The 23,581-nt window shown below is 38.2% G+C and overlaps 3 protein-coding genes, 1 long non-coding RNA gene and 1 other non-coding gene across 6 annotated transcripts; 4 read left to right on the top strand and 1 right to left on the bottom strand.

The window, feature by feature from the left end:
- The first annotated feature begins 916 nt into the window (after positions 1-916).
- LOC106365783 (serine/threonine-protein kinase STY13) lies at positions 917-3,011 on the top strand. Of its 2 annotated transcripts, none has more exons than XM_013805268.3 (4): positions 917-1,211; positions 1,338-1,387; positions 1,481-2,393; positions 2,466-3,011. In XM_013805268.3, the coding sequence occupies exons 3-4, from the start codon at positions 1,507-1,509 to the stop codon at positions 2,803-2,805; spliced, it is 1,227 nt and encodes a 408-aa protein (XP_013660722.1). In that variant the 5' UTR covers positions 917-1,211; positions 1,338-1,387; positions 1,481-1,506; the 3' UTR covers positions 2,806-3,011. The 2 variants fall into 2 exon arrangements, with proteins under 2 accessions (XP_013660722.1, XP_013660723.1); XM_013805269.3 differs by having other exon boundaries at positions 928-1,211; positions 1,507-2,393.
- A 182-nt stretch (positions 3,012-3,193) lies between these two features.
- LOC106365780 (alpha/beta hydrolase domain-containing protein 17B) lies at positions 3,194-5,162 on the top strand. Its single transcript, XM_013805266.3, has 5 exons — positions 3,194-3,946; positions 4,038-4,074; positions 4,151-4,387; positions 4,458-4,505; positions 4,587-5,162. The coding sequence occupies exons 1-5, from the start codon at positions 3,645-3,647 to the stop codon at positions 4,845-4,847; spliced, it is 885 nt and encodes a 294-aa protein (XP_013660720.1). The 5' UTR covers positions 3,194-3,644; the 3' UTR covers positions 4,848-5,162.
- A 1,372-nt stretch (positions 5,163-6,534) lies between these two features.
- On the top strand, positions 6,535-10,594 carry LOC106365781 (NADP-dependent glyceraldehyde-3-phosphate dehydrogenase). The gene is made up of 9 exons (XM_022708386.2): positions 6,535-6,877; positions 7,139-7,332; positions 7,413-7,541; positions 7,643-7,762; positions 7,843-7,972; positions 9,407-9,569; positions 9,642-10,020; positions 10,112-10,228; positions 10,311-10,594. Exons 1-9 carry the CDS (start codon positions 6,733-6,735, stop codon positions 10,422-10,424), a joined length of 1,491 nt encoding a protein of 496 aa, XP_022564107.1. The 5' UTR covers positions 6,535-6,732; the 3' UTR covers positions 10,425-10,594.
- Positions 10,595-12,800: 2,206 nt separating this feature from the next.
- On the bottom strand, positions 12,801-15,171 carry LOC125591227. Its single transcript, XR_007327196.1, has 3 exons — positions 13,898-15,171; positions 13,678-13,793; positions 12,801-13,319 (listed from the first exon to the last, which is right to left on the bottom strand). It is a non-coding gene; the product is annotated as an uncharacterized LOC125591227 (long non-coding RNA).
- A 7,445-nt stretch (positions 15,172-22,616) lies between these two features.
- On the top strand, positions 22,617-22,723 carry LOC125592116. Its single transcript, XR_007327966.1, has one exon. It is a non-coding gene; the product is annotated as a small nucleolar RNA R71 (small nucleolar RNA).
- The last annotated feature ends 858 nt before the right edge of the window (positions 22,724-23,581 follow it).

Below are 23,581 nucleotides of genomic sequence, written 5' to 3' on the forward strand. Positions count from 1 at the left end.
TTAGAGTTTTAGGGTTTAGATTTTAGTGTTAGGGTTTAGAATTAGGGTTTAGGGTTTAGAGTTTAGGGGTTAGGGGTTATGTTAGTGTTAGGGGTTTAGAGGAGGGTTAGTGTTATGGTTTCGAGTTTAGAAATGATAAATGAGGTTTTGGAGATAAGATTTCAAATTTTTGAAAAATAAAAAATTAAAATTTTCAAATGATAAACTTAGAAATGTGCTATTTTGGTCATTTTAGTTTTTGAGTGCTATTTTTGTGATATAAACTTAGAAATGTGCTATTTTGGAGATTTGCCTTATATTATATATTAATTAATGATGATAATATTATTTTATGGTTGTTGAGAAAAGAAAATCACAAACTCTGATAGATATATTCGCGTTTGATGGATTGTTAATAACACAACACCACTGATCTAGCACACATAAATCTCTAAATAGTTTATGTACAGCATATAATCCCGGCGAATGGTTTGGTTATATGAGCAAATACAATTATGATTTGGTTAATTGATGGTTATGGAAAGTTATAAGAGCATTACCATTAATAAAATCTCTAACCAAAGTATCTCATAATACGATATTTGATAAAATGTAATATTACAATTACACTTTTAATTAAAGGAAAAGATAGACCAGTGGCATGAAGATAAATCTTGCATAAGGTTTTCATTTTTTCAAGTCTTTTAAATGAGGGATTTTTTCTCATCTCTCTTCAATTTTTTAATTTTAATATTTTAATATTAGTTATGAACTTATGATTATGAAAGACCCTTCGACAAACTATTGATAAAGCGTGAATAAGAAAAGAGGAGCTTCTGGTGGACATATAAGTAATTCAGCAAGTATCCGTTGTGTTCTGTAAGAGCGCGTGTGAGACATTCACTAATAGTTATGCTGGAGCTTAAAAAAAAGAAAGGAATTTGACAAGAAAATTAATAAAGGACGGATGAGAATTAAAATAAGAAAGAAAACTGGGAAAGTAAATGGGAAACGGCGACTAAGTAACGCGTCTTCTTCGTTCCCTTTCCTCCTTAATCGTAGGTTTCTAATTTTCCATCCTCTGGATTCGATTTTAACAGAAGGTTAAGGGCTTTGCGATTCGATGAGCTAGGTTTGGTAATTGCTTTGGATCAGATGTTTGTCACTATCTTCTTACTCATCGGGTGAGAAAGGGCCAACCCTACTTTCATGTTTTATTGGGCTTAGAGAAGGTAAACCCTAACTTCTTCTTCTTCTTCCCCACTCGAATCATCGGATCTGTGTTCTGTTTTTTTTTTTTTTCTTCTCTGTAAATTTATTGAATATAATGGTTTTTGTGTTTGCTTTTTGAATTACAGGTTAAGGGAGCAACAACAAAAAGCTCAAGGCTCTTGCTTCCATTTCAGAAGTAAGTTTTTTTTTAGAAAGTAAACCCAGCTTGATCATTAGTGTATCTCTCTACCTGTAGTTCTAAAGATTTAATATGTCCTGTGCCCTTCAGAGAACCGTTAAAATTGGAAAAGAGAGATGCTTGAGGGAGCAAAGTTCAACGTGTTGGCGGTTGGTAACCACCACAACAACGACTATGCCTTCACGCAAGAGTTCTATCAAAAACTTAACGAAGGCTCCAACATGTCCATGCAGACCAGTAACGCCGGAGGCTCCGTGTCTATGTCCGTCGACAACAGCAGCGTCGGCTCCAGCGACGCTCTCATCGGCCACCAGGGGTTGAAGCCGCTGCGCAGCAGCAGCGTCTACTCCCTCTCCGTCGGGCAAAGCGTGTTTCGTCCCGGGAAAGTCACCCACGCGCTGAACGACGACGCCTTGGCTCAAGCGCTGATGGACAGCAGGTACCCGACCCAAGGGCTGGCCAGCTACGAGGAGTGGACGATTGACCTGAGGAAGCTCCACATGGGTCCTCCTTTCGCTCAAGGGGCTTTTGGTAAACTATATAAAGGGACTTACAACGGGGAGGATGTAGCCATCAAGATACTCGAGCGGCCGGAGAACAGCCCCGAGAAGGCGCAGTTCATGGAGCAGCAGTTTCAGCAGGAGGTGTCTATGCTCGCGAATTTGAAGCATCAGAACATCGTGAGGTTCATCGGTGCGTGCCGCAAGCCGATGGTGTGGTGTATAGTGACTGAGTACGCCAAAGGAGGCTCCGTGAGGCAGTTTTTGACGAAGAGGCAGAACCGCGCGGTGCCGTTGAAGTTGGCTGTTAAACAGGCGTTGGATGTTGCCAGGGGTATGGCTTATGTCCATGGACGCAACTTCATACACAGAGATCTCAAGTCTGATAACCTTCTCATCTCTGCTGATAAGTCGATCAAGATTGCGGATTTTGGTGTTGCGAGAATCGAAGTTCAAACCGAAGGGATGACGCCAGAAACTGGAACTTACAGATGGATGGCTCCGTAAGTTTTCAAAAACAGATTATTGATTCTTTATAATTATATATTGATTTTTGTCTCTGTTGATGGATGCAGAGAGATGATACAGCACAGAGCCTACAATCAAAAAGTGGATGTGTATAGTTTCGGGATAGTGCTGTGGGAGCTGATCACAGGACTGTTACCGTTCCAGAACATGACAGCTGTACAGGCTGCGTTTGCGGTTGTGAACCGAGGGGTCCGGCCGACGGTCCCAAACGATTGTCTCCCGGTGCTCAGTGAGATCATGACTCGATGCTGGGATGCTAATCCTGAAGTACGGCCATGTTTTCTTGAGGTTGTGAGTCTGCTTGAAGCTGCGGAGACAGAGATAATGACGACAGCTAGGAAAGCTCGTTTCAGATGTTGCATGAGTCAGCCAATGACGATTGACTGAATAAAAATCTCAAGAAAATAACAAGAGAGTGAGAAAGAGATGAACAGATGTAAGATTAAAGGGCTTTTAGATATATTAAGTAATGTGTGTTTGTGTATTTATAAAAATCTAAATGTAATTGTTTTCTCAAGATGGGAGAAGAAACCATAATGTTTTTAGGATGCCTTTTGTGTATTAACCATAAAGTTTATGTTGGTTTTACTTCAGTGACTGTACCAATACTCCAGAAGTTGTCATGTAAACCTTGAAAACATACAAGTTTGAAGTTTTGGGTGTCGAAAATGAGTAAAGATGGTTTTAGTACATAACATTGTGAACTAATTAAAGGCTTCTAATTTGATGGAAACCCGTATAATCAATAAAAAAGTACTTTTTTTCGGACACCAAAATGTCTCAAAGTACAAAGGTGATAAGAGTTGGGAATAACCTATAATCTTTGTTGATTCTTAACCTGATATGCTATTCATGTACATCCTTTAAAACTATTAGATGAACGTAAGTACAAAATGTCCTCATTGTACATTCCCATTTCGGTGAGAAACTCTGTCTTAAAATCAATATATCTCAGCTTCTTCTCCCCCACAAGATTGGATCAAATATTCTCCACCATCACCTTCCATTCTTTTACACTCCTCTCGCCTAAACATAAACCCACCAAAAAAACAAATACTTTTAACTTTTTTTTTCTTTCTTTTCTTAGATCGAAAGAAAGAGAGGGAGGGAGAGATTTTGGGGTTTAGATAGAAAGTTTTTGTTCTTTTCCCTTTTTTGTTTTCTTTGGCAAAATTGTTATTTGATATAGGTAATGTGACGTTTTGACCCAAAAAAAAAATATATATATGGGTAATGTGACGTCAAACGTGGCGGCGAAGTTCGCTTTCTTCCCACCAACACCGGCTACGTACGGCGTAAGTAAAGACGAGGAGACCGGAAAGCTCACGTTCACCGGAGTCACCCCGGAAAAAAGCATGGAGGTTCACCAAGTTACCACCAAGTCCGGCAACAAAGTCGTCGCTACGTTTTGGAAACACCCATTTGCAAGATTCACTCTCCTCTATTCCCATGGCAATGCTGCTGATCTCGGCCAAATGGTCGACCTCTTCATCGAGCTCCGAGCTCATCTCCGTGTCAACATTATGAGGTTAATTTTATATACACAAAACAATCCTAAGACATTTTTCATTTTCGTTGATGAACAAACCCTAACCTTTTAATATGTGTAAATGAATCAGCTATGATTATTCAGGCTATGGAGCTTCAACCGGCAAGGTATAAGAAAGAGATTAATTTAAAAATATTCTAACATTTCGTATTTATTGTTTTTTATTTTTATTTAATGAAATAGCCGTCTGAGTGCAACACGTACCACGATATCGAGGCTGTGTACAACTGTTTGAGGAGCGAGTACGAGATCAAGCAAGAGGAGATGATTCTGTATGGTCAGTCCGTTGGAAGCGGGCCAACGTTGTACTTGGCGTCTCGATTGAAGAGACTAAGAGGGGTTGTTCTTCACAGCGCAATTCTCTCTGGGATTAGAGTCTTGTACCCTGTCAAAATGACATTCTGGTTCGATATATACAAAGTAAGCTATCTCATGTCTTTCTTTCCGTTTTCACTTTTGGTTATGTCTTAGAAACTTTGTAATATTGCAGAACCTTGATAGGATACGTCATGTCACATGCCCTGTTCTTGTCATACACGTAAGGTTGCATCACCTTCTTACTAACAAAGCAGATAAATTTTGAATGAGAGATGATTAAACTTTGTTTATGAAACTACAGGGAACAAAGGATGAGGTCGTGAACATGTCACACGGGAAGCGATTGTGGGAGCTTTCAAAGGACAAGTATGATCCATTGTGGGTAAAAGGAGGAGGGCATTGCAACTTGGAGACATATCCTGAGTACATAAAGCACCTTCGAAAATTCATTAACGCAATGGAGAAACTCGCTATCAACAATCCACCAACCAAAGAACTAGACGACGAGCCAAGAAATACCGAAACTAAGCACAATTGTTGCTTAAGCTTCAAGAAAAAGTAGAGCTGGAACTGAAGATACCACTAGTAACAAAGATTCAAAAGACACAGTTATGATCATTCTCAAAATGTGATCATTTCGATTTCAACGAGGTGTAGTTACAAACGAGACAAAGGCGAAACCAGATTTCATCTTTGTAGGTGTTAGCCTATGTAAACAAAGAATTTAATGTAGGAAACGTTTGGAAAATTCATTACTTGTTGATGAAGCAACCAAATCAAAGAGCTAAAAAGACTGTACAGCGAAATAGTAGTTTATCTGATGGTTTCAGTTTTGTTTTTCTGTTTTTTGTAATTAAATAAAATGAAAATTTTGGCTTATAGGATTCTGTAGAATCCAAAACCGCATACGAGTGGCTTACTAGAGAGAATAAAAGGAATATACATTTTAATTACCGGGAATAAGACCTAAGATACAATTCTCGAAAAACACTAGTGGTACAAACATATTCTAACTTTATTTAGTGGCTGGCTCCACAAAGTCTTCAGTTATCTAGATCAGGTTCGAGCAATCCGTCTCAATGCAGACCATTTGGATCCCGACGTCACATTTTTGTTTTTTTTTTTCTGTTATTTAGTTGAAAATATAGCCTGCTTAATTTTAGCTTAAATATGTTAGAAGTTCAAGTCATAATGTTGTTAGCTTCTTAAAGACGACGAGAATTATGTGATGCCATATGTAAAATTGTTAATATAATTTTTTAATAATATAATTAACATGAAAACGAGGACATAAACAAATAAAGTATTACACAATACAAAATCCACTTCTCTCTAATCTTAAATTATTCATTCAAAAGATGAACTCGTGTTTTATAGAAGCTGTCTACAAGCTTTCATGAAAACGCAAAGTCGTGAAAAGAAGAGGGTAAGAGACTTCTCTTCATTGCCAATAAGAATATGCCATATAATTATTAAGAAAACTCACTCTTAAAGCTTAGGACAGAAAATGGAAGTAGGATAGAAAGGAAAAAACCATTTAATGAAATATAAAAGGCTGCGATTTATGCAATTTGGAGGGAACGGAAAAAGATAACGCATGGGAACAGCCTATGCCTTTGTCTAAAAGGAAAAAAACCATTTAATGAAATATAAAAAGCTGCGATTTATGCAATTTGGAGAGAACTGAACAAGATAAAGCATGGGGAGCAGCCTATACCTTTGTCTATGTTAAAAAAGCTCACTAATAAAGAGATCAAAAATAAGCTTAGCTTAATGAGAATGCAAAAGGAGAAGAGCATTGGAGGTGCTCTCCAGTTTTGGTTTGAAACTAGAATGTAAATATTTTATCTCTTTAGTTGCAAAAAAAAAGTGAAGCAGTATAAGGAGCAGTGGTCATTTCTGAAATAGCCTACACTTCGATGTAAAAAGCTTTTTGATGAATAAAATTTAACATTCATTCCAAAAAAAAAAAAAAAATATATATATATATATATATATATATATTAAAACAAAAAACACTGACCTTGAGTTAAATATATGCATGTTTGTTTCTGTATGAATTCATATCATAGAGTCATAGACATGCTTGTACATGTGGCTATCAGGAGTTCATTCCTTGATGTAGGTCCAAAAGCTATTCAATAACCAACAAAACGATCACACACCAAGAAACTCCTGACTCTCTAATTCTCATTTCTCACCATACAATTTTTTCCTCTTCATTTCATTTTATCTTTTCTAGATTTTCTCTTACATCACTTATCTATCTATCCACCTTTCATGCTCTTCACCACTCCTTTCATAAAACCATCATTAATCAATTTCTCTCTCCCTCTTTCTCAACACTCAAGAAGTGAGACAGAGATAAGCGAGACACATTGTGCAAACATATACAAACCCAATTTGTGTTCTTTTGATCTTCTTCTTCAAGCTTTTCTAAGGCATCAATGGCGGGGACTGGAATTTTCACAGACATTCTTGACGGAGACGTTTACAAATACTACTCTGATGGAGAGTGGAAAGCTTCCTCCTCCGGCAAGAGTGTCGCAATTATTAACCCGGCCACAAGGAAGACTCAGTACAAGGTTCAAGGTACGTCTATGTATCATCAATGAATATTCTTAGATGATCTTCATAAAAAGAACCAGAACTTTATTTTCTGCCTAGCAGTTTTATATAATGATTCTGACCAAACTTTGGAGACATGTTCTGGAAATTTTGATGAATATTATTGGTTGATTAATTTTTTTTTAAAAAATAAAATAATAATTTACATAACAAACGCAAGAAACTTTCGAAGAGAAACAGATGAATTAAAGAAAAAGATAAATGCTCTGTTACTGTGAAACGCAGCATGCACACAAGAGGAAGTGAACAAGGTGATGGAGATGGCTAAATCTGCTCAGAAATCGTGGGCGAAGACTCCTCTTTGGAAAAGAGCTGAGATTCTTCATAAAGCTGCTGCAATCCTCAAGGACAACAAAGCTCCCATCGCTGAGTCTCTTGTCAAGGAAATTGCAAAACCCGCCAAAGATTCTGTTACTGAGGTATCTATCTTTTTTACCTCTCAATGCTTTGTTTTTTTCATTTGAAACCATTTTTCTTAATGTTTTAGTTTTGATGAAAGGTTGTGAGGTCTGGAGATTTAATCTCTTATTGTGCTGAAGAAGGTGTTAGGATCTTAGGTGAAGGGAAGTTTCTTCTCTCCGACAGCTTCCCTGGTAATGAACGTACTAAGTACTGCCTCACTTCAAAGGTACAAAATCTCTTAGATTCTCTGTCTGCATGATCAATGGTTGAAGTTTAAACAAATGTTTTTTGATCAAAAATTGTGTGTGTTTTGTTTCTGAGCTGCAGATTCCGCTTGGTGTGGTTTTGGCTATTCCTCCATTCAACTACCCGGTCAATCTAGCTGTATCGAAGATCGCTCCTGCTTTGATAGCTGGAAACTCCCTTGTCCTTAAACCTCCAACTCAAGTAAAACTAAAAAACTCTACTTACTTTACCTCCAAACAACTCTTTAATCTTCTTAAAGTGATGTTTTGAAAATCCTGTAGGGAGCTGTTTCTTGCCTTCATATGGTACATTGCTTTCACTTGGCCGGTTTCCCTAAAGGTCTCATTAGCTGCATCACTGGCAAAGGCTCTGAAATCGGCGATTTCCTCACTATGCACCCTGCTGTTAACTTGATATCTTGCATATTTCTAATGTTTTATCCATTCACCCATGTGCATTTTGATCATATAGATTAGGATTTAGCCATGTTTAGGTTGTATTTTGCATACATGAGTCCTTATCAGGTATTGGAGTACCACATGGAGTTCTTGGAGACATTTGGGTGCAATTGGAGTCCAAAAAAAGTGTTTAAAGTGATCATTGGGCGAGCACCTTACCGGAGCGACCAGTCCGGAGCGACACCGTCAAGTCGCTCTGATCTCTCTATCAGAGCGACCTTACCAGAGCGACAGGGAAGAGTCGCTCGCGTTTTCATCACTCGGAAACGCGAGAACGAGTCCGGAGCGACCTCTCGCAGCGACACAGCGAGGTCGCTCCCGAAGCATGGAGCGACTACTCGGAGCGACGAGCGGAGGTCGCTCCGCGTCTTATTTCTGTTCGAACTTATGATTTCTCAAGGGCCTTTTGGTCATTTCATGATGCACGTTTTTATTTTCTAAACCTATGTTTTAATACTCTGTAAGCCACCAGGAGGCAGATCATCTTTGTTCTTAAGAAAAACCACCAAAAACCTTTGGAAAGTCATCTCTTGAATCAATTGATCAGTTTTGTTATTGAAATTCTGTGTTCTTATATCTATTTTTTTGTGTTTCTCTACATGATTAATCTGAAATCCAACATGGGTTTAAGAGGAATCATGGAGATTAGTGAGTAATCCCCCTTTGAATTCATGGGTTAGGGAGATTAAGGGTGATTAGGTTAGAGGTAGGATATTTTAGTGTAGATCATTCATATTTCCTTGCTAGCAGAGTGAACCTAATGCATCTTATGAGTTGGCCACTCAGTTGTTGATCCTTAGGCATTTCTCACCCGAAAGGTGTTCGAGGAAATGCCCGAGACAACTCTTCCTAGCTTTTAGCATACTTTGCCAAAGACATTTGTTGTTAGAGGTGCTAAGATAGCCATTGGACTTGCTAGTTATGATTACTTTCATATTATTCAACCAAAGACATTTGATGCTTGGATTGTGTTAGTAAATGAACATTCATCTAGACATAGAGTTTGTTTAGAATTGTGTCTAAGCTTAAGGTTGATAGTTTGATTGATCGTTTGCCATCCTTATTTCGAAACTTGATCACCCGAGGTCTAATCCCTATATCCATGAGTTCTCTTTTCCCATAGTTAAGAAAGTATCATTTAGTTATTCCTTTTAGTTAGTTATAGTTTAAAAAAATCTTTTAAAAACCATTGGTTGCACTTAGATTAAGTGATTACTTGCATTCTCGGTGCTTTCATATCTCTCAGAACTGGTTCGACAATCATTTATACTACAACATTTGTCTTATGAGCCTTGAAAACTCCTAACATCATAACTGCATAAGGTAAATATATATACATTCAAAAAAGTGTTATGTTCCTATTAACTACTTAAGTTTTGGATGACTGGTTTCAGTTTCACTGGTGGTGATATTGGAATCTCAATCTCCAAGAAAGCTGGCATGATTCCTCTTCAAATGGAACTTGGAGGAAAAGATGCATGCATTGTCCTTGAGGATGCTGATCTTGATTTAGTTGCTTCCAATATCATCAAAGGAGGATTCTCTTACAGGTAAATCGAGCTAACTATATAACTATTCGACATAACCGGTGTTAACCTGGTTTATATATCTACCTTGAACAGTGGCCAGAGATGTACTGCGGTTAAGGTAGTCCTAGTGATGGAATCAGTGGCGGATGAGCTTGTTGAGAAAGTGAAAGCTAAAGTGGCTAAACTCACGGTGGGACCACCTGAGGAGAACTGTGATATTACAGCGGTGGTGTCTGAACCATCAGCTAATTTCATTGAAGGATTGGTGATGGATGCTAAGGATAAAGGAGCAACGTTCTGCCAAGAGTATAAAAGACAAGGTAACTTGATTTGGCCTTTGCTTTTGGACAATGTCAGACCGGACATGAGGATTGCTTGGGAGGAACCGTTTGGTCCTGTCTTACCCGTCTTGAGGATCAATTCTGTTGAAGAAGGCATTAATCATTGCAATGCTAGTAACTTTGGCCTCCAGGTAACATAACTTTTGGCTATCTTGAGTCTGGTTCAGTTCGGTTTATTTGGGCTGTGCTTAATCGGAGCTAAACCAATAATTTCATTTGAAAGGATGTGTATTCACAAAGGACATCAACAAGGCAATGCTGATCAGTGATGCAATGGAGACAGGAACGGTTCAGATCAACTCTACACCAGCGCGTGGACCGGACCACTTCCCTTTCCAGGTGAATAATCGATTTCTAATTACATTTTGCCTCGGTTATGACCGGTTAATTAGCTAACTCGATTGTGGATTGGCATAAACAGGGGCTTAAGGACAGTGGAATAGGATCACAAGGTGTGACAAATAGCATCAATTTGATGACCAAAGTGAAGACCACTGTCATTAACTTGCCTACACCTTCTTACTCTATGGGTTAGTTTCCCTTATTTTCTTAATCTTAGAATCAAATCAATCGGTCTCGTTTGTATCCGATAGAATCGAAATCTATGAATAAAATGGAGTCATTAGGGTAACAATTATGGTATGTAAACTCTATGTAATCATTAAGAATATATTTGCTTAGTAATGTAATGTAAAAGTTCTGAAAGGGGAGTGAGAGTTGGTTGTGTTGTGTTATAACAGGAGACGGTTTCATCTCACGACTGTGATTGAAGCAGAAAGATCCCTTTTGATGAGTCTTTGGAGTTTTAACTTTTCCATCTTGAAATAATCATTTGCACCAATCTCATCAATTTCTCCGATGGAATATTTCAGGAAAAAAATAAATGAAAACTGCATCCTTAAAAATTTATAGAGTAAAATATTATATGCAAAATATTTTCATCTAAAAATATGATTTCGAAATTCCGGCTTCAGATGATTAGATTTAAGTAGGAAATCTTCACAAAACAATCTTTCATAAACTTTGTTGTTAGAGATGGTTTACATTTCTAAAACAAGTCATGTCAAGCAAACTGAAGTCGGTGCACTTGGTCAAAAAGTGGTAAAAGATTAGTCGATTTATAGATAAAAAGGAAAATAGTCGGCTATGAAAAGAGAATACTGAGGACGAGGAGAGATTATTCATACACACGAGCAATTCAATACAAGATTAATATTTTTATACTTTACTTTGTTCTATCGAGTTGATCATCTTTTCACAAGAATCTTAGTCTCTTGTAATCGTTTTTGATCTCGTAATAAATGTCTTTCAAATAGTTTACCATCAAAAATTTTGCATACATTCTGCATGTGCCAAATTCAGATTAAACGTTATATATGGAAAGTTAAAAAGCAAAACCAGAAAAAACTTAAAGATGTGGCCGGAGACGATCCTGGCGACAACAGCCACCATAATGGCTATGATGAAAGATTTGATGGATTATATTACTCAAGAAGACGCCACAAACAAAGCAACCTATTGGAAATGATTGTTCTTATATATCGATCTCCAGTAACTAAGTCTAGTTTAGCTAATTTGGATTAGAATTAATAAACTCAATAGTTATGTTAACTAATTTGCATTGAGTGTTGCAAAGAAAAAAAAACTAATTTGCATTGAGTGAATTGATTATTACGTAAGTCATATTCTTCGTTTCTGACGTAGGATCCAAAGATTACAACCAAAGAAATTAATTTATATAGAGTAAAACTAAAATTTCAAATATCAACCTGTTTAAAACGAAAGTAAACCAAGAGATGTTGGAGTTCACGTGAGGACGAACTTCAATATGATTGGTGTATACATGTAACTAATACTAAAAAGAGTTTAGTTTCTAGATATATTTTTCACCGGTGGCGGATCTAGACACGATTTTAGCTGGGAGCACACTGCTACAAATAACAAAAAAAATATTGATTGGGGCACTTTTTATGTTTATTCAATAAACTACAAACGATTTCATCAAGTTAATAAAATTTGTTCAAGAAAAAATAAAAAACAGTAGGGGGCACGTGACCCCGTATCCGTACACCTACGTCCGCCACTGAATTTCGCAATAATGACATCCATACGGAACGGGAACTTCGTTGACAACACTGAAGTTTGTTTGTAGTTTTACACAAAACTAATTCTTGGATATCTCATACACGTTGTATCATTTTCTTTTCAATCACAACCTTTGGTATGTCCAATATAATATCCTCAAGACTTTTTTGGTAGATGTTTCTGCAAATCTTCGGTACATCATCAAATTTACACAATTTACCTTATCAAATTTAGAATTCAGTAAATAATTACATTTACTAGTGGCTTTGCCTCCGCGCAAGCGCGGGGTTATGTTTTTAATTGATGCTTTATTTATTTATACGAGAGTGACAACTTTTTTTTGCTTTGATGCATTCCGAATTTTGTTGTTATGCAATGAAGGAGAGGTAGGAGTAGGGAATCATGTGTTGTATACTTGTATTCGTTTGAGATTATTGCTGGATTCACGTTTGATGCTAACGTAAATATATTTCTAGTTATATGCAACACTTGTGTCGCCCTTTCATGTTGCCTCAAGCTCAAATAACCTTTAATAATCTCCCTTGATGCATATTTACTTGATTATGCAGTATACATACATATAAATGGTACAACTCATAAAAACGTTAGTTTCAATATATATATTTAGATATAAAAAATATTTTAAGCTAAAGTTTGTATGTGATTACGATAACTCGATAAGGCTGTAAAGTTAAGTTGATACAATAAGGTCTTTATATGATTCTATGCGCTTAGTCCATTATAATGTTTTTGAGGTATTTTTCATTTATGCATGAATTCGACGGACTTGTTTTTTCATGTTGCAAATAGCTACCATCGTTCCCTTTAGTGTAACTGCATCTTTTTGGTGAGTTTCAGAAACAGAAACAGAGCACTAAGAGTGTATTGTGTGGATTCAAACTTAAATATTTCTTGAGTTTGATTATTTAGGAGACGTACGATCTAAGCTTAACACATTAAGTGAGCTTTGTGGTTCTTCACAAAGGAGATTACAGGAAATATTAGTAGGGACATGTTTTATTAAATAGCTTGGCCGTAATAGGAATACAAAGTTGTGGACACATGGTCACTGGCCTTGGATATGTAGGTGTGAAGATCTGCAATCAACACCTTCTTTCTTCTGAATTCCAGCCATTTTCTCAAAATCCGTGTAAAGACCATAGTCACTGCAACTCCCAAGCTGCGTCCAAACCCACCCTCCACCTGAAGTATCTCACTGCTTTGAAACCTTTAGTGGTAATGTGTAGAGCTTTGTGATGCGACCAGAATGCACTTCCCAGTTCTCAAGAACTTCCATTCATCTATTTTTCTCTGGTAAAGCCAAACACCAATAGAAGCAGGGTCCCTGAGAAACTTAAACACAGCCTTAATATGGATGTTTAGGGACACTAATAGGATGAGAGAACCTCTTTTTTTTTTTTTTTTTGGATGAGACAACCTTGACACTTATTATTTGTCAATAAGAGAGGATTTGACATTATTTGATGATACAGTAAAATCTTTCCTCTATGAAAATGCAGCGAAAAAAATTCTTTTATGACAAAAGCTTCACAGGGCAAAGCTACTTATGAACATTGAAACTTAAATCATATGTATAATAGGACAGTTTTCCTGGGTCCTGACAACAACAATTGAGAAGACATCATCTGTCAGGTTATGAATAGATATAGTATTCGTTTAAAAAGGATGGTAGTCATAGTTACCTTATCGGTTAACTTGGAGAGGTATGTGTGAAGATCTCCAATTGAGGCAAGTTCTTTCTTTTCAATCTCTCCAATTGTCTCAACACGTGGAAACGTCCGTAATGGCACCACCCAAGCTGTGAACAGAAACAATTTTTTGATAAGCGAGACAGCAACATTGATTATGAATAATTTCTTATAGACGGAAAAGCTTTTCTAATATGAGTCGCAAGATGTGTACTGGTTTGCGTTAAAAAGGAATATAGCACGGGAGCGTATCCTTAAGACTCTTGCATATAGAAGCAGGAGGGTGATACCCATAAACTCTTCATTCTTCTTGATGTTTCCTGAATCCCAGAAACGAAGAGCCGGCCAACAACCACCTGAGAGGACCGTCCAAGGCGGAAAATCTATGGAAGAAACGAACACATAAATGGATCAACATCTAAATCTAGATGTTTGTTTGTCCTTTATCTACCATGAAGAATCAGATGGAGTTCAAGAATCAACCAGTCCAACGTGAAATAAGTTCACATGTTCAAATATAGCAAGAAATATGGTTATACTGGTAAATACGTAACACATATTAGTTGATACATGTCTATCACGCTAACCAGATACTTTGTATAGATGTAGATATATTATTATTCTTGGTAGTAGGTTTTTCTGCCTATTGCAAATGTTGTAGTATAGGGGGGTGAATGTCGAACCAGTCCTAGTGATGTGAATCAGTGAGAATACAAGTCATTTCTTAAGCTAAGCAGATTCAATAGTTGTGAGTGTGTGACAAGTAACAATAGCAAACAGAGCAATACAACAAGGTTTTAATCAATTTAGACAAGTGAATCCATGGGTATTGGGAATTGACTTCAAGTAACTAAGATCCAATCTAGGTGACAAGCTTTCAATCAAAGTAATCTCTTAAGTCTAAACACAATTTTAGACAGGTCCTATGTCTAGGTAAATGTCCATTTGCTTAGAAATCATTAAACATCAAATGTCTTTGGCTTAATTCAATCAAGCAATCTTTAAGTTCAAGTTTAATAACTATCTAGCAATTTTAACATCAAGTGTCCTTGGCTAATCTCACTAGAGCTTAGTTGAGTTGATTCAAACACTTCATCTAATCATGTCTGATGAGAAGTGTTTAGAAATCAGGTTTAGAGTGATCAAGACTAAACAAGCATTAAAAATACTCAACAAGCAAGTTCATACAAGGATCTAATACAATAACACCATAGATCTTCACTAAGTTACTCTAATCTCCCTAACCCATGAATTCTAAGGAAACTACTCACTAATCTCCATGAAAACACTTAATCTCATAATAGATTGAAGCATATTCAAGTGGATACAACAGAGAATAAAGATAAACAAGGATTTAAACAAGCAAAACGAAATTAAAACTCAAGAACAGATGATGAACAATTGAAGAACAGCTCAAGAACACTAAGAACAATGATATTTCAAAGAGAGAGAGTTTTGACAAGTTAAATTATTACAAAGTTGGATAATGATGTTTCTTGCCCACCCTTTTGATAATAAGAAAGCAAATATTATACAGAAAAGTAGGAAAAATCGTGCAAAGGAAAGGTGGGTGGAAGAAACTGGGAAGTTGGTTAATCCCATCAACTTTCAAGTGGTCCCCGGCAAGGATTGATACACCTATAGTAAATCGATCATAACTTATCCAATACAGCTTCAAATGACTTGAAACCACTTCTATTGGAAAGCTAACTCAATTTCCAGTGTCTCCACAAATTTTGAGCTTCAGAAGAGATTTTTAAGGCCTTCATCCGTGTTCATCTTTCATGCTCTGGCTTCAGAGCGGGTACGCCACCTCGCTGCCAAACCCCGCTCCAAATGTTTTGCTTCGTTTCTTCATAACACGCGCGAGCTACAGACCCCGCTCCACCAGGTCGCTCTACATATGGAGCGGGTACGCTACCTCGCTGCGTGAGGTCGCTCTGATAGGGAGATCGCTCAATGATCACTTTTAACACTTCTTTTGGACTCCAATTGCACTCAAAATCCCACCAATGGTCCTCTAACTCATCCATGGTGCTCTCCAACACCTGATATGTACAAATGCAATGATATGCAACCTAAATGTGCCTAAATGATGCTCCAAATGACCAAACCATGCAAGAATAAGAAGTTAAAAACATGTAAATTCACAAGATATCAACTCCCCCACACTAGTCCTTTACTTGTCCTCAAGTAAAGTTTCAAGTCCTAAGAAGGAAGAAGTTTGAAAAAGGGAGCTCTTAGCCAAAAGACACACATCCTAGCTCTTCTACAACATTCCAAATGATCATAGCAAACAATCATTGGTCATTTTTCTATCAGTCTAGCTTCTCAATGCCTATCAAACTCTTTTTATTTCTTTATACAAAGTGCAATGTTCATCAATCAACAAGTAACTTCAACCAATTCTCACATTCATTCACACACACACACACAAGGTGGATTCTCACAAATGGGCACATGATCTCAATCACTTGGCTTGGTAGATTAATGGTCTTTTATGAATGAAAAGAAAGGTTCAAATACAATCTTTTTAATGGTGGCAATCACTCAAGAACAAGGAGCATGATCATTATGCAAAATTTATCTAAGACTAGGAGCAATTCATGCATACATAGCTCATTCTCATCATTCTACTCTTCTTCCTAAGTGATTACAAATTCTACCCATCTTTTATATTTCAAAACCCAAGTATATACACTTCACTCACATTTCTCACCAAGTGAACTCTCTCTTTTTTTTTTATTTACATGATCAACCAACTAAGAACTTGACACTCTTTTTCTTTCCCCATTATGATCTTTCATTAATTTTTTTTTTTTTACTTTGGGGAATTCTAATTGACACACTTAAGAGTTTTTCTTCTTTTATTTTCTTGGTTCCTATTGGTTTTCTTTTCTTATTGACATTCTTTGATCTTTTTCTCTTCTCTCAAACCCAAGATATAACAACTTAAAAACACACAAACTCACTCACCATCCTAGATGCTAGTTCAAATGAGGATCTTATGCTAGCAATAGATGAGAACAAACATATGTCGCTCCCAATACTCTCAAGATTTTGCACATGACAAGCTATCAATAAGAGACCTCACTCAACAAATCAATATTGGTTTCAAAGAATGGCAAGGGTTCAAGGGTAAGGGAGTGCTATTTGGGTTAATGAAAGGATAAGACATGGAATAAGATAACCCAAATGTGTATGAAATCCATGATCAAGTATGCAAGTGCCCATATGCAAGAGAGATTAAATTCATTATGATCAAGTTCAGTTTGTAATTGGTTTCAAGAACAATGTCAATATCATATGAGCAACATGTTTCAAAAAGAGTTTTCAAGGCTCAAGAGATGCTTGTAGATATGTTCTTTTCATGGCAATTTCAATCATGGCTCCCTATGCATAATTCAAAACTCACAACTCTTTTTTTTTTTTTTTTTTTTTAACAATCACAAGAAAATCCAAAATGCAAATCATTAAAATCCACACAGATGCAAAGTGCTTGATATGTCAAATGCAAATCATCCAAATAAAAACAAGCAAAATGATCAGTTTTTATAGTACCCCCACCACACTCGAATCACACAGTCTCTTGTGTGACTTTGAATTTGGAGTGGTTTACATGATAAGTAAAATAAAAATTACTAGAGATGTGGAGAGAATTTAAACCGGATTAGAGTACTTACCTTGTGACTGTAGCGACTTGAGCATGTCACTATGGATATGTCGCTATGAGCATGTCTCCACAACACTTGTGTTTCTTTCCTAGCCTCTTTTGAATCCTTTCCTTTTTCTGAGCACCTTCCAAACTGAAATGACACACAATTCACACAAACAAACACACAAACAAGGATAGTTCACACAATTTATTAAAAACATTCACACATATATACAAAGGATACTCTTGAGATTTCCTCCCAAGTGAGCTTGTTTTAAGTCTCTAGCTTGACTTTGCCTCCTTTAGGTTAGACTGTGGTTGGATCGGAAAGTGGAACCGAAGTTCCCAGGTCTTCCGATTTGGTTCCCAAGTAAAGCTTCGCCCTTTGTCCATTGATGGTGAACTCTCTTCCATCAGAACTCCACAAAACTATTGCTCCATAAGGTTTAACCTCTTTAATCTTGAAAGGACCAGACCACCTTGACTTGAGCTTGCCTGGAAACAGTTTCAGTCTGGAGTTGTATAGAAGAACTTGATCTCCTTCTTTAAAGTCTCTTTTCAGGATATGTTTGTCATGGAGAGCCTTTGTTTTCTCTTTGTAGATCTTTGAACTTTCAAAAGCTTCAAGTCTTATCTCATCAAGTTCATTCAGCTGGATCAATCTCTTCTCCTTGGCGCTCTTGATGTCAAAGTTCAGCAACTTGACTGCCCATAGTGCCTTGTACTCAAGCTCAACTGGTAGATGGCAAGATTTTCCATAGAGAAGGTTGAAAGGTGTAGTCCCCAAAGGTGTCTTGTAAGCTGTCCTATAAGCCCACAATGCATCATCAAGCTTGATGGACCAATCTTCCGTGTAACCCCCACAATCTTCTCCAGAATGGACTTGATCTCCCTGTTGGAAATCTCAACTTGACCACTTGTTTGGGGGTGGTAAGGAGTTGCAACCTTGTGCTTCACACCATTCTTCTTAAGGAGGTTTGCAAACAGTTTGTTGATGAAGTGAGACCCTCCATCACTGATCACAACTCTTGGAATCCCAAACCTTGGAAAGATTATGCTCTTGAACATTTTTAGAACCACCCTTGCATCATTGGTTGGACTTGCAATTGCTTCCACCCACTTAGAGACATAATCTACAGCCACCAGTATGTACTTGTTGCTATAAGAGGAAGGAAAAGGCCCCATGAAGTCAATACCCCAGACATCAAACACTTCAACTTCTAGGATGGGGTTTTGAGGCATTTCATTCCTCTTGGTGATGTTTCCTCTTCTTTGACAAGAGTCACACCTTGAGACAAAGTCTTGGGTGTCTTTAAACATGTGAGGCCACCAAAATCCAGCTTGTAGGACTTTTGCAACCGTCTTAAAGGTAGCAAAGTGGCCTCCATAGGATGATCCATGACAATGTGTAAGGATCCCATCAATTTCTTCTTCAGCCACTGCCCTTCTATAGAGTTGATCTCTACAAAGTATGTAGAGGTAAGGCTCATCCCAATAATATCTCTTCACATCCTTATAGAACTTCTTCTTGGCATAACCTTCAAGGTTCAATGGCTCTTTTCCAGTAGCTAAGTAGTTGACTATATCAGCATACCAAGGACCCTTCTCATCAGCTGCCTTCACCTCTTCAAGTTTCTTTCCCGTCTCACAAACAGCTACCACTGCATGAATAGCCATCATTTGCTCTTCTGGAAGTCTGTCATCAATAGGGATTCCACACTCCACCTTCAACCTGGACAGGTGATCAGCTACTCCATTCTCAACTCCAGGCCTGTCCTTGATCTCAAGATCAAACTCTTGTAGCAGCAGAATCCATCTCAACAGTCTTGGTTTTGCATCTTTCTTGGCTAAGAGGTGTCTTAATGCAGCATGATCAGTGTAGACAGTCACCTTTGACCCAACCAAGTAGCTTCTGAACTTCTCAAATGCAAAGACAATGGCCAATAGCTCCTTTTCAGTTGTAGAGTATTTAGCTTGAGCTTCATCAAGTGTTCTACTTGCATAGTAGATCACATGTGACTTCTTGTCTCTCTTCTGGCCTAGGACTGCTCCTACAGCAAAGTCACTTGCATCACACATGATCTCAAAGGGGAGATCCCAATCTGGCGGTTGAACTATGGGTGCACTGATGAGTGCATTCTTCAGGTTTTTGAAAGCTTCCATACACTCCTCATCGAAGTGAAATGCAGCTTCTTTGCATAACAGCCTGGTCAATGGTCTAGCTATCTTTGAGAAATCCATAATGAATCTTCTATAGAAACCGGCATGACCCAGAAAGCTTCTTATATCCTTCACCGTTCTTGGTGGCGCTAGACCAACCATGACATCTATCTTGGCTTTGTCCACTTCAATTCCTTTCTCAGAAACTTTGTGTCCAAGAACAATCCCTTCCTTGACCATGAAGTGACACTTCTCCCAATTGAGCACCAGGTTAGTGTCCTCACATCTCCGTAATACCCTGCAAAGATTTGACAAACAAGTAGCAAACGAAGAACCATATACAGAAAAATCATCCATAAACACCTCCATTACATCCTCAATAAAATCAGAGAAGATTGACATCATTGCTCTTTGGAATGTTCCTGGTGCATTGCACAGTCCAAATGGCATCCTTCGATATGCAAAGGTACCATAAGGACAAGTGAATGTCGTTTTCTCTTGGTCATTTGGGTGTATAGGGATTTGGAAAAATCCAGAGTATCCATCAAGGAAACAATAATAAGGATGGTTAGCTAGCCTCTCTAACATCTGATCAATGAATGGTAAAGGGAAATGATCCTTTCTAGAGGCTGCATTCAGTTTTCGATAGTCAATGCACATCCTATGTCCAGTTATTGTTCTTGTTGGTATTAACTCATCATTTTCGTTCTTAACAACTGTTATGCCACCTTTTTTAGGAACTACATGCACAGGTGAAACCCAATTGCTATCAGAGATAGGATAGATCACACCAGCATCTAACAATTTGATTATCTCTTTTTTAACAACATCTTTCAAATTAGGATTTAATCTTCTTTGGTGTTCAATTGAAGTTTTAGATTCATCCTCTAGATGTATCCTATGCATGCACAAAGATGGTGAGATTCCTTTAATGTCATCAAGTGAGTATCCTAGTGCTTTTCTATACTTTTTAAGTTCATTTAAAAGCATAGACAATTCATTCTCAGTCAGCTCACTACTCACAATGACAGGATATGTCTCATTAGGTCCAAGGAAAGCGTACCTTACACCATGGGGAAGAGGTTTAAGCTCCACTTTTGGTGCCTTGAGCTCACTCCAATCAGCTTCATGGAGGTTCTCTTGAATGTCTGCTGAGGCAGCATGTTGAGTCATTTGTGGCAACTCCATGAACTCATCTTCTCCATCCTCCTCAAGGTGAACATCTAGCCTTCTTACTAGCTCATCACTCTCTTTGTTTTCAATCATTTGGGTCTCTCTTTCAATGGTCAGGGCATGTTGAAGAGAGTCCTCAATCGCTAACTCCTCAAGGAAATTATCAGCCAAGGCATCCATCTCATCAATGTAGAATATTTCTCCTTGAGTTGTGGGCTTCTTCATCATCTCCTTGATATCAAAATGGAGAATGTGATCTTTTCCAAGGTGGAGATCAATTGTGCCATCTCTCACATTCACCATTGCTCCGGCAGTTGCCAAGAAAGGTCTTCCAAAGATCAAAGGATCTCTAGGCTCTTCATCCATCTCAAGCACTACAAAGTCAGTAGGCACTTCACAATTTCCTATCTTGACAGGAAGATCTTCTAGGATGCCAATGGGGAGCTTGACAGATCGATCAGCTAGCACCAAAGAGATCTTGCACTTTTTATATTGTGTAAACCCAAGCTTCTTGGCAATGGATAGTGGCATGAGGCTGACACTTGCTCCCAAATCACATAGACATTTCTCAAATGTCAAAGGTCCAATGGCGCATGGCAGGGTGAAACTACCAGGGTCTTCTAGCTTCCTTGGGACAGTCCGTCTCTGAATAATGGCACTGCACTCGTGAGTAAGAATCACCATCCCTTCCATCTTTTTCTTCTTTTGTTCTACAGCATCTTTCAAGAACTTGCTGTATTGTGGAACCAGCATAAATGCATCAATTATGGGCATGGTGAGCTGAACTTCACTGATCTGTTTGTCAAACAAGGCTTTGTACTTCTCTAGGAGTTGCTTCTTGAATCTTCCAGGAAAGGGAAGCTTTGGCTCATAGGGAGGAGGAGTGAACAATTTCTCCTTTGTTGATGTAGCCTCCTCATTTTTGTTCTCAACTTTCTCCTCTCCAATCTTTCTCTTGCCCTTTGCTTCAACTATCTTCTCCAATATTTCCTCATTAGTTTTCTCATCCACAATCACCACATCATCATCTACATTGATGACCACCTCCCCACCTTGTTTCTCATTATCCTTAATGAGGACTTTAGGAGGCAACTCTCTTCCACTCCTCAGGGTGATTGCCTTCATTGTCTCCTTTGGGTTTTGTTCAGCCTTTCCAGGTAGTGTACCTTGTTGGCGACTTGAACTGGCTGTCATAGAGACAAACTGGTTCTCCAAGTTTTTGAACTTGTTGTTTAGATCATGGTAATTCCCGTCAATCTTGTTGTGGAGATTTTTCAGCTCATATCCTAATTGTTTCTCACTTCGTGCTTGTCCCTCCAATAATTGTTTCAGCATCGCTTCAGTACTACTCTCTTGTGGAGGTTGTGTTGATGATCCAGCTTGTTCTTGTGCAGGTTGATTTGGTTTTGGTGAGAATCCAGGAGGGAAGTTCTGTTTTTGTTGGTAACCACCTTGGTTGTTGTTGTAGAATGGCTTAGGCTGATTGTTGTAGAATGGTTTTGGCTGGTAGTTGTTGAATGGCTTCTGTTGGTTGTTGTAGAAGGGTTTCTGTTGGTAGTTGTTCTGGTTTTGATAGTCATGTTCCTTCTTGTACCATGTACCCTGAGCGTTGACATAGTACATATCTTCTTGGCATTCTACTCCATCAGCTTCAGAAACCATATGTAACTCCTCCTTCTTGTTCTTTTCTGATAGTAGCATGTCAATCTTTTCTTGTATTGCTTTCAGTTCTCTTTTTGTGGTCATATCTTCTCCTCCCCCACTTCTGTCTCTTCTGTCATATTCGTCATTGTAGACAGAATCACTCTGTGCCATGTTCTCCAAGAGTTCTAATGCATCTTCGACAGTCCTCCCCAAGTAGTTTCCATTGCTTGCAGTGTCAAGCTGGCTTTTGAATTTAGGCAAGACTCCTCTGTAGAATGTGCTTAGCAAGCTCTCATTGTTGAAGCCATGGTGGGGACATTGAGACAAGTAGGTTCTGAATCTCTCCCATGCCTCTGAAAATCCTTCAAGTCCTTTTTGTTGAAAACCAGAGATCTGATTTCTAAGGTTTGCAGTCCTTGTAGCAGAGAAGAACTTGTTGAGGAAGGCCTTCTTGCATTCATCCCAAGTGGTGATAGTATCACTTGAGATGTTTTTCTCCCACGTGTGAGCCTTGTCTCCCAAAGAGAAAGGAAACAATCTGAGCTTGAAAGCATCTTCTGAAACTCCATTTGTTTTTGACAAGCCACAGTATTTATCAAATCTGTCAAGGTGATCTAGTGGGTCTTCCAAGGCAAGTCCATGGTACTTGTTGTTTTCAATCATGTTGATGAGGCTGGACTTGATCTCGAAATTGTTGTTGGCAACTGGCGGTCCCCTAATGCCCAACCTATTCCCATTTATGTTAGGTTGATCATATGTACCGATGGCCCTAGCTTGGCGTTGTGGTTGTCTAGGTCGAAGGTTGGCAGCTCCTTGACCATTGCCCTCTTGAGCAGCTCCAGGAGGAACTTCTTGGACATTTTGTCTATGATCATCAACTTCATAGACACCTTCCGGTTGATTCGGGTTTCTCTCCATCTCAAGCCCCAATCTATGTAAGTGGGCTTGCTTTTCTCTTTCTCTTCTCTGTCTTCCCAACTCTCTTTCTAAGGCTTTGATGTTGTCCACTCTTGGTGCAAGATTTGTTGATCCTTTACTTCTCAAGTTCATGCACCTGTCATCCAAATATATATGAAGATAGATATTTAGTAACTTAAAAACAAAGTAAAACTCAGTCTCAAGCAAAGACTCAAACGCAATGTCACAATCAGACTAGGATTGGCAACGGCGCCAATTTGGTAGTATGTTTTTCTGCCTATTGCAAATGTTGTAGTATAGGGGGGTGAATGTCGAACCAGTCCTAGTGATGTGAATCAGTGAGAATAC

The sequence above is a fragment of the Brassica napus genome, chromosome C8 (genome assembly GCF_020379485.1).
Source record: "Brassica napus cultivar Da-Ae chromosome C8, Da-Ae, whole genome shotgun sequence".
Taxonomy (NCBI): domain Eukaryota; kingdom Viridiplantae; phylum Streptophyta; class Magnoliopsida; order Brassicales; family Brassicaceae; genus Brassica; species Brassica napus.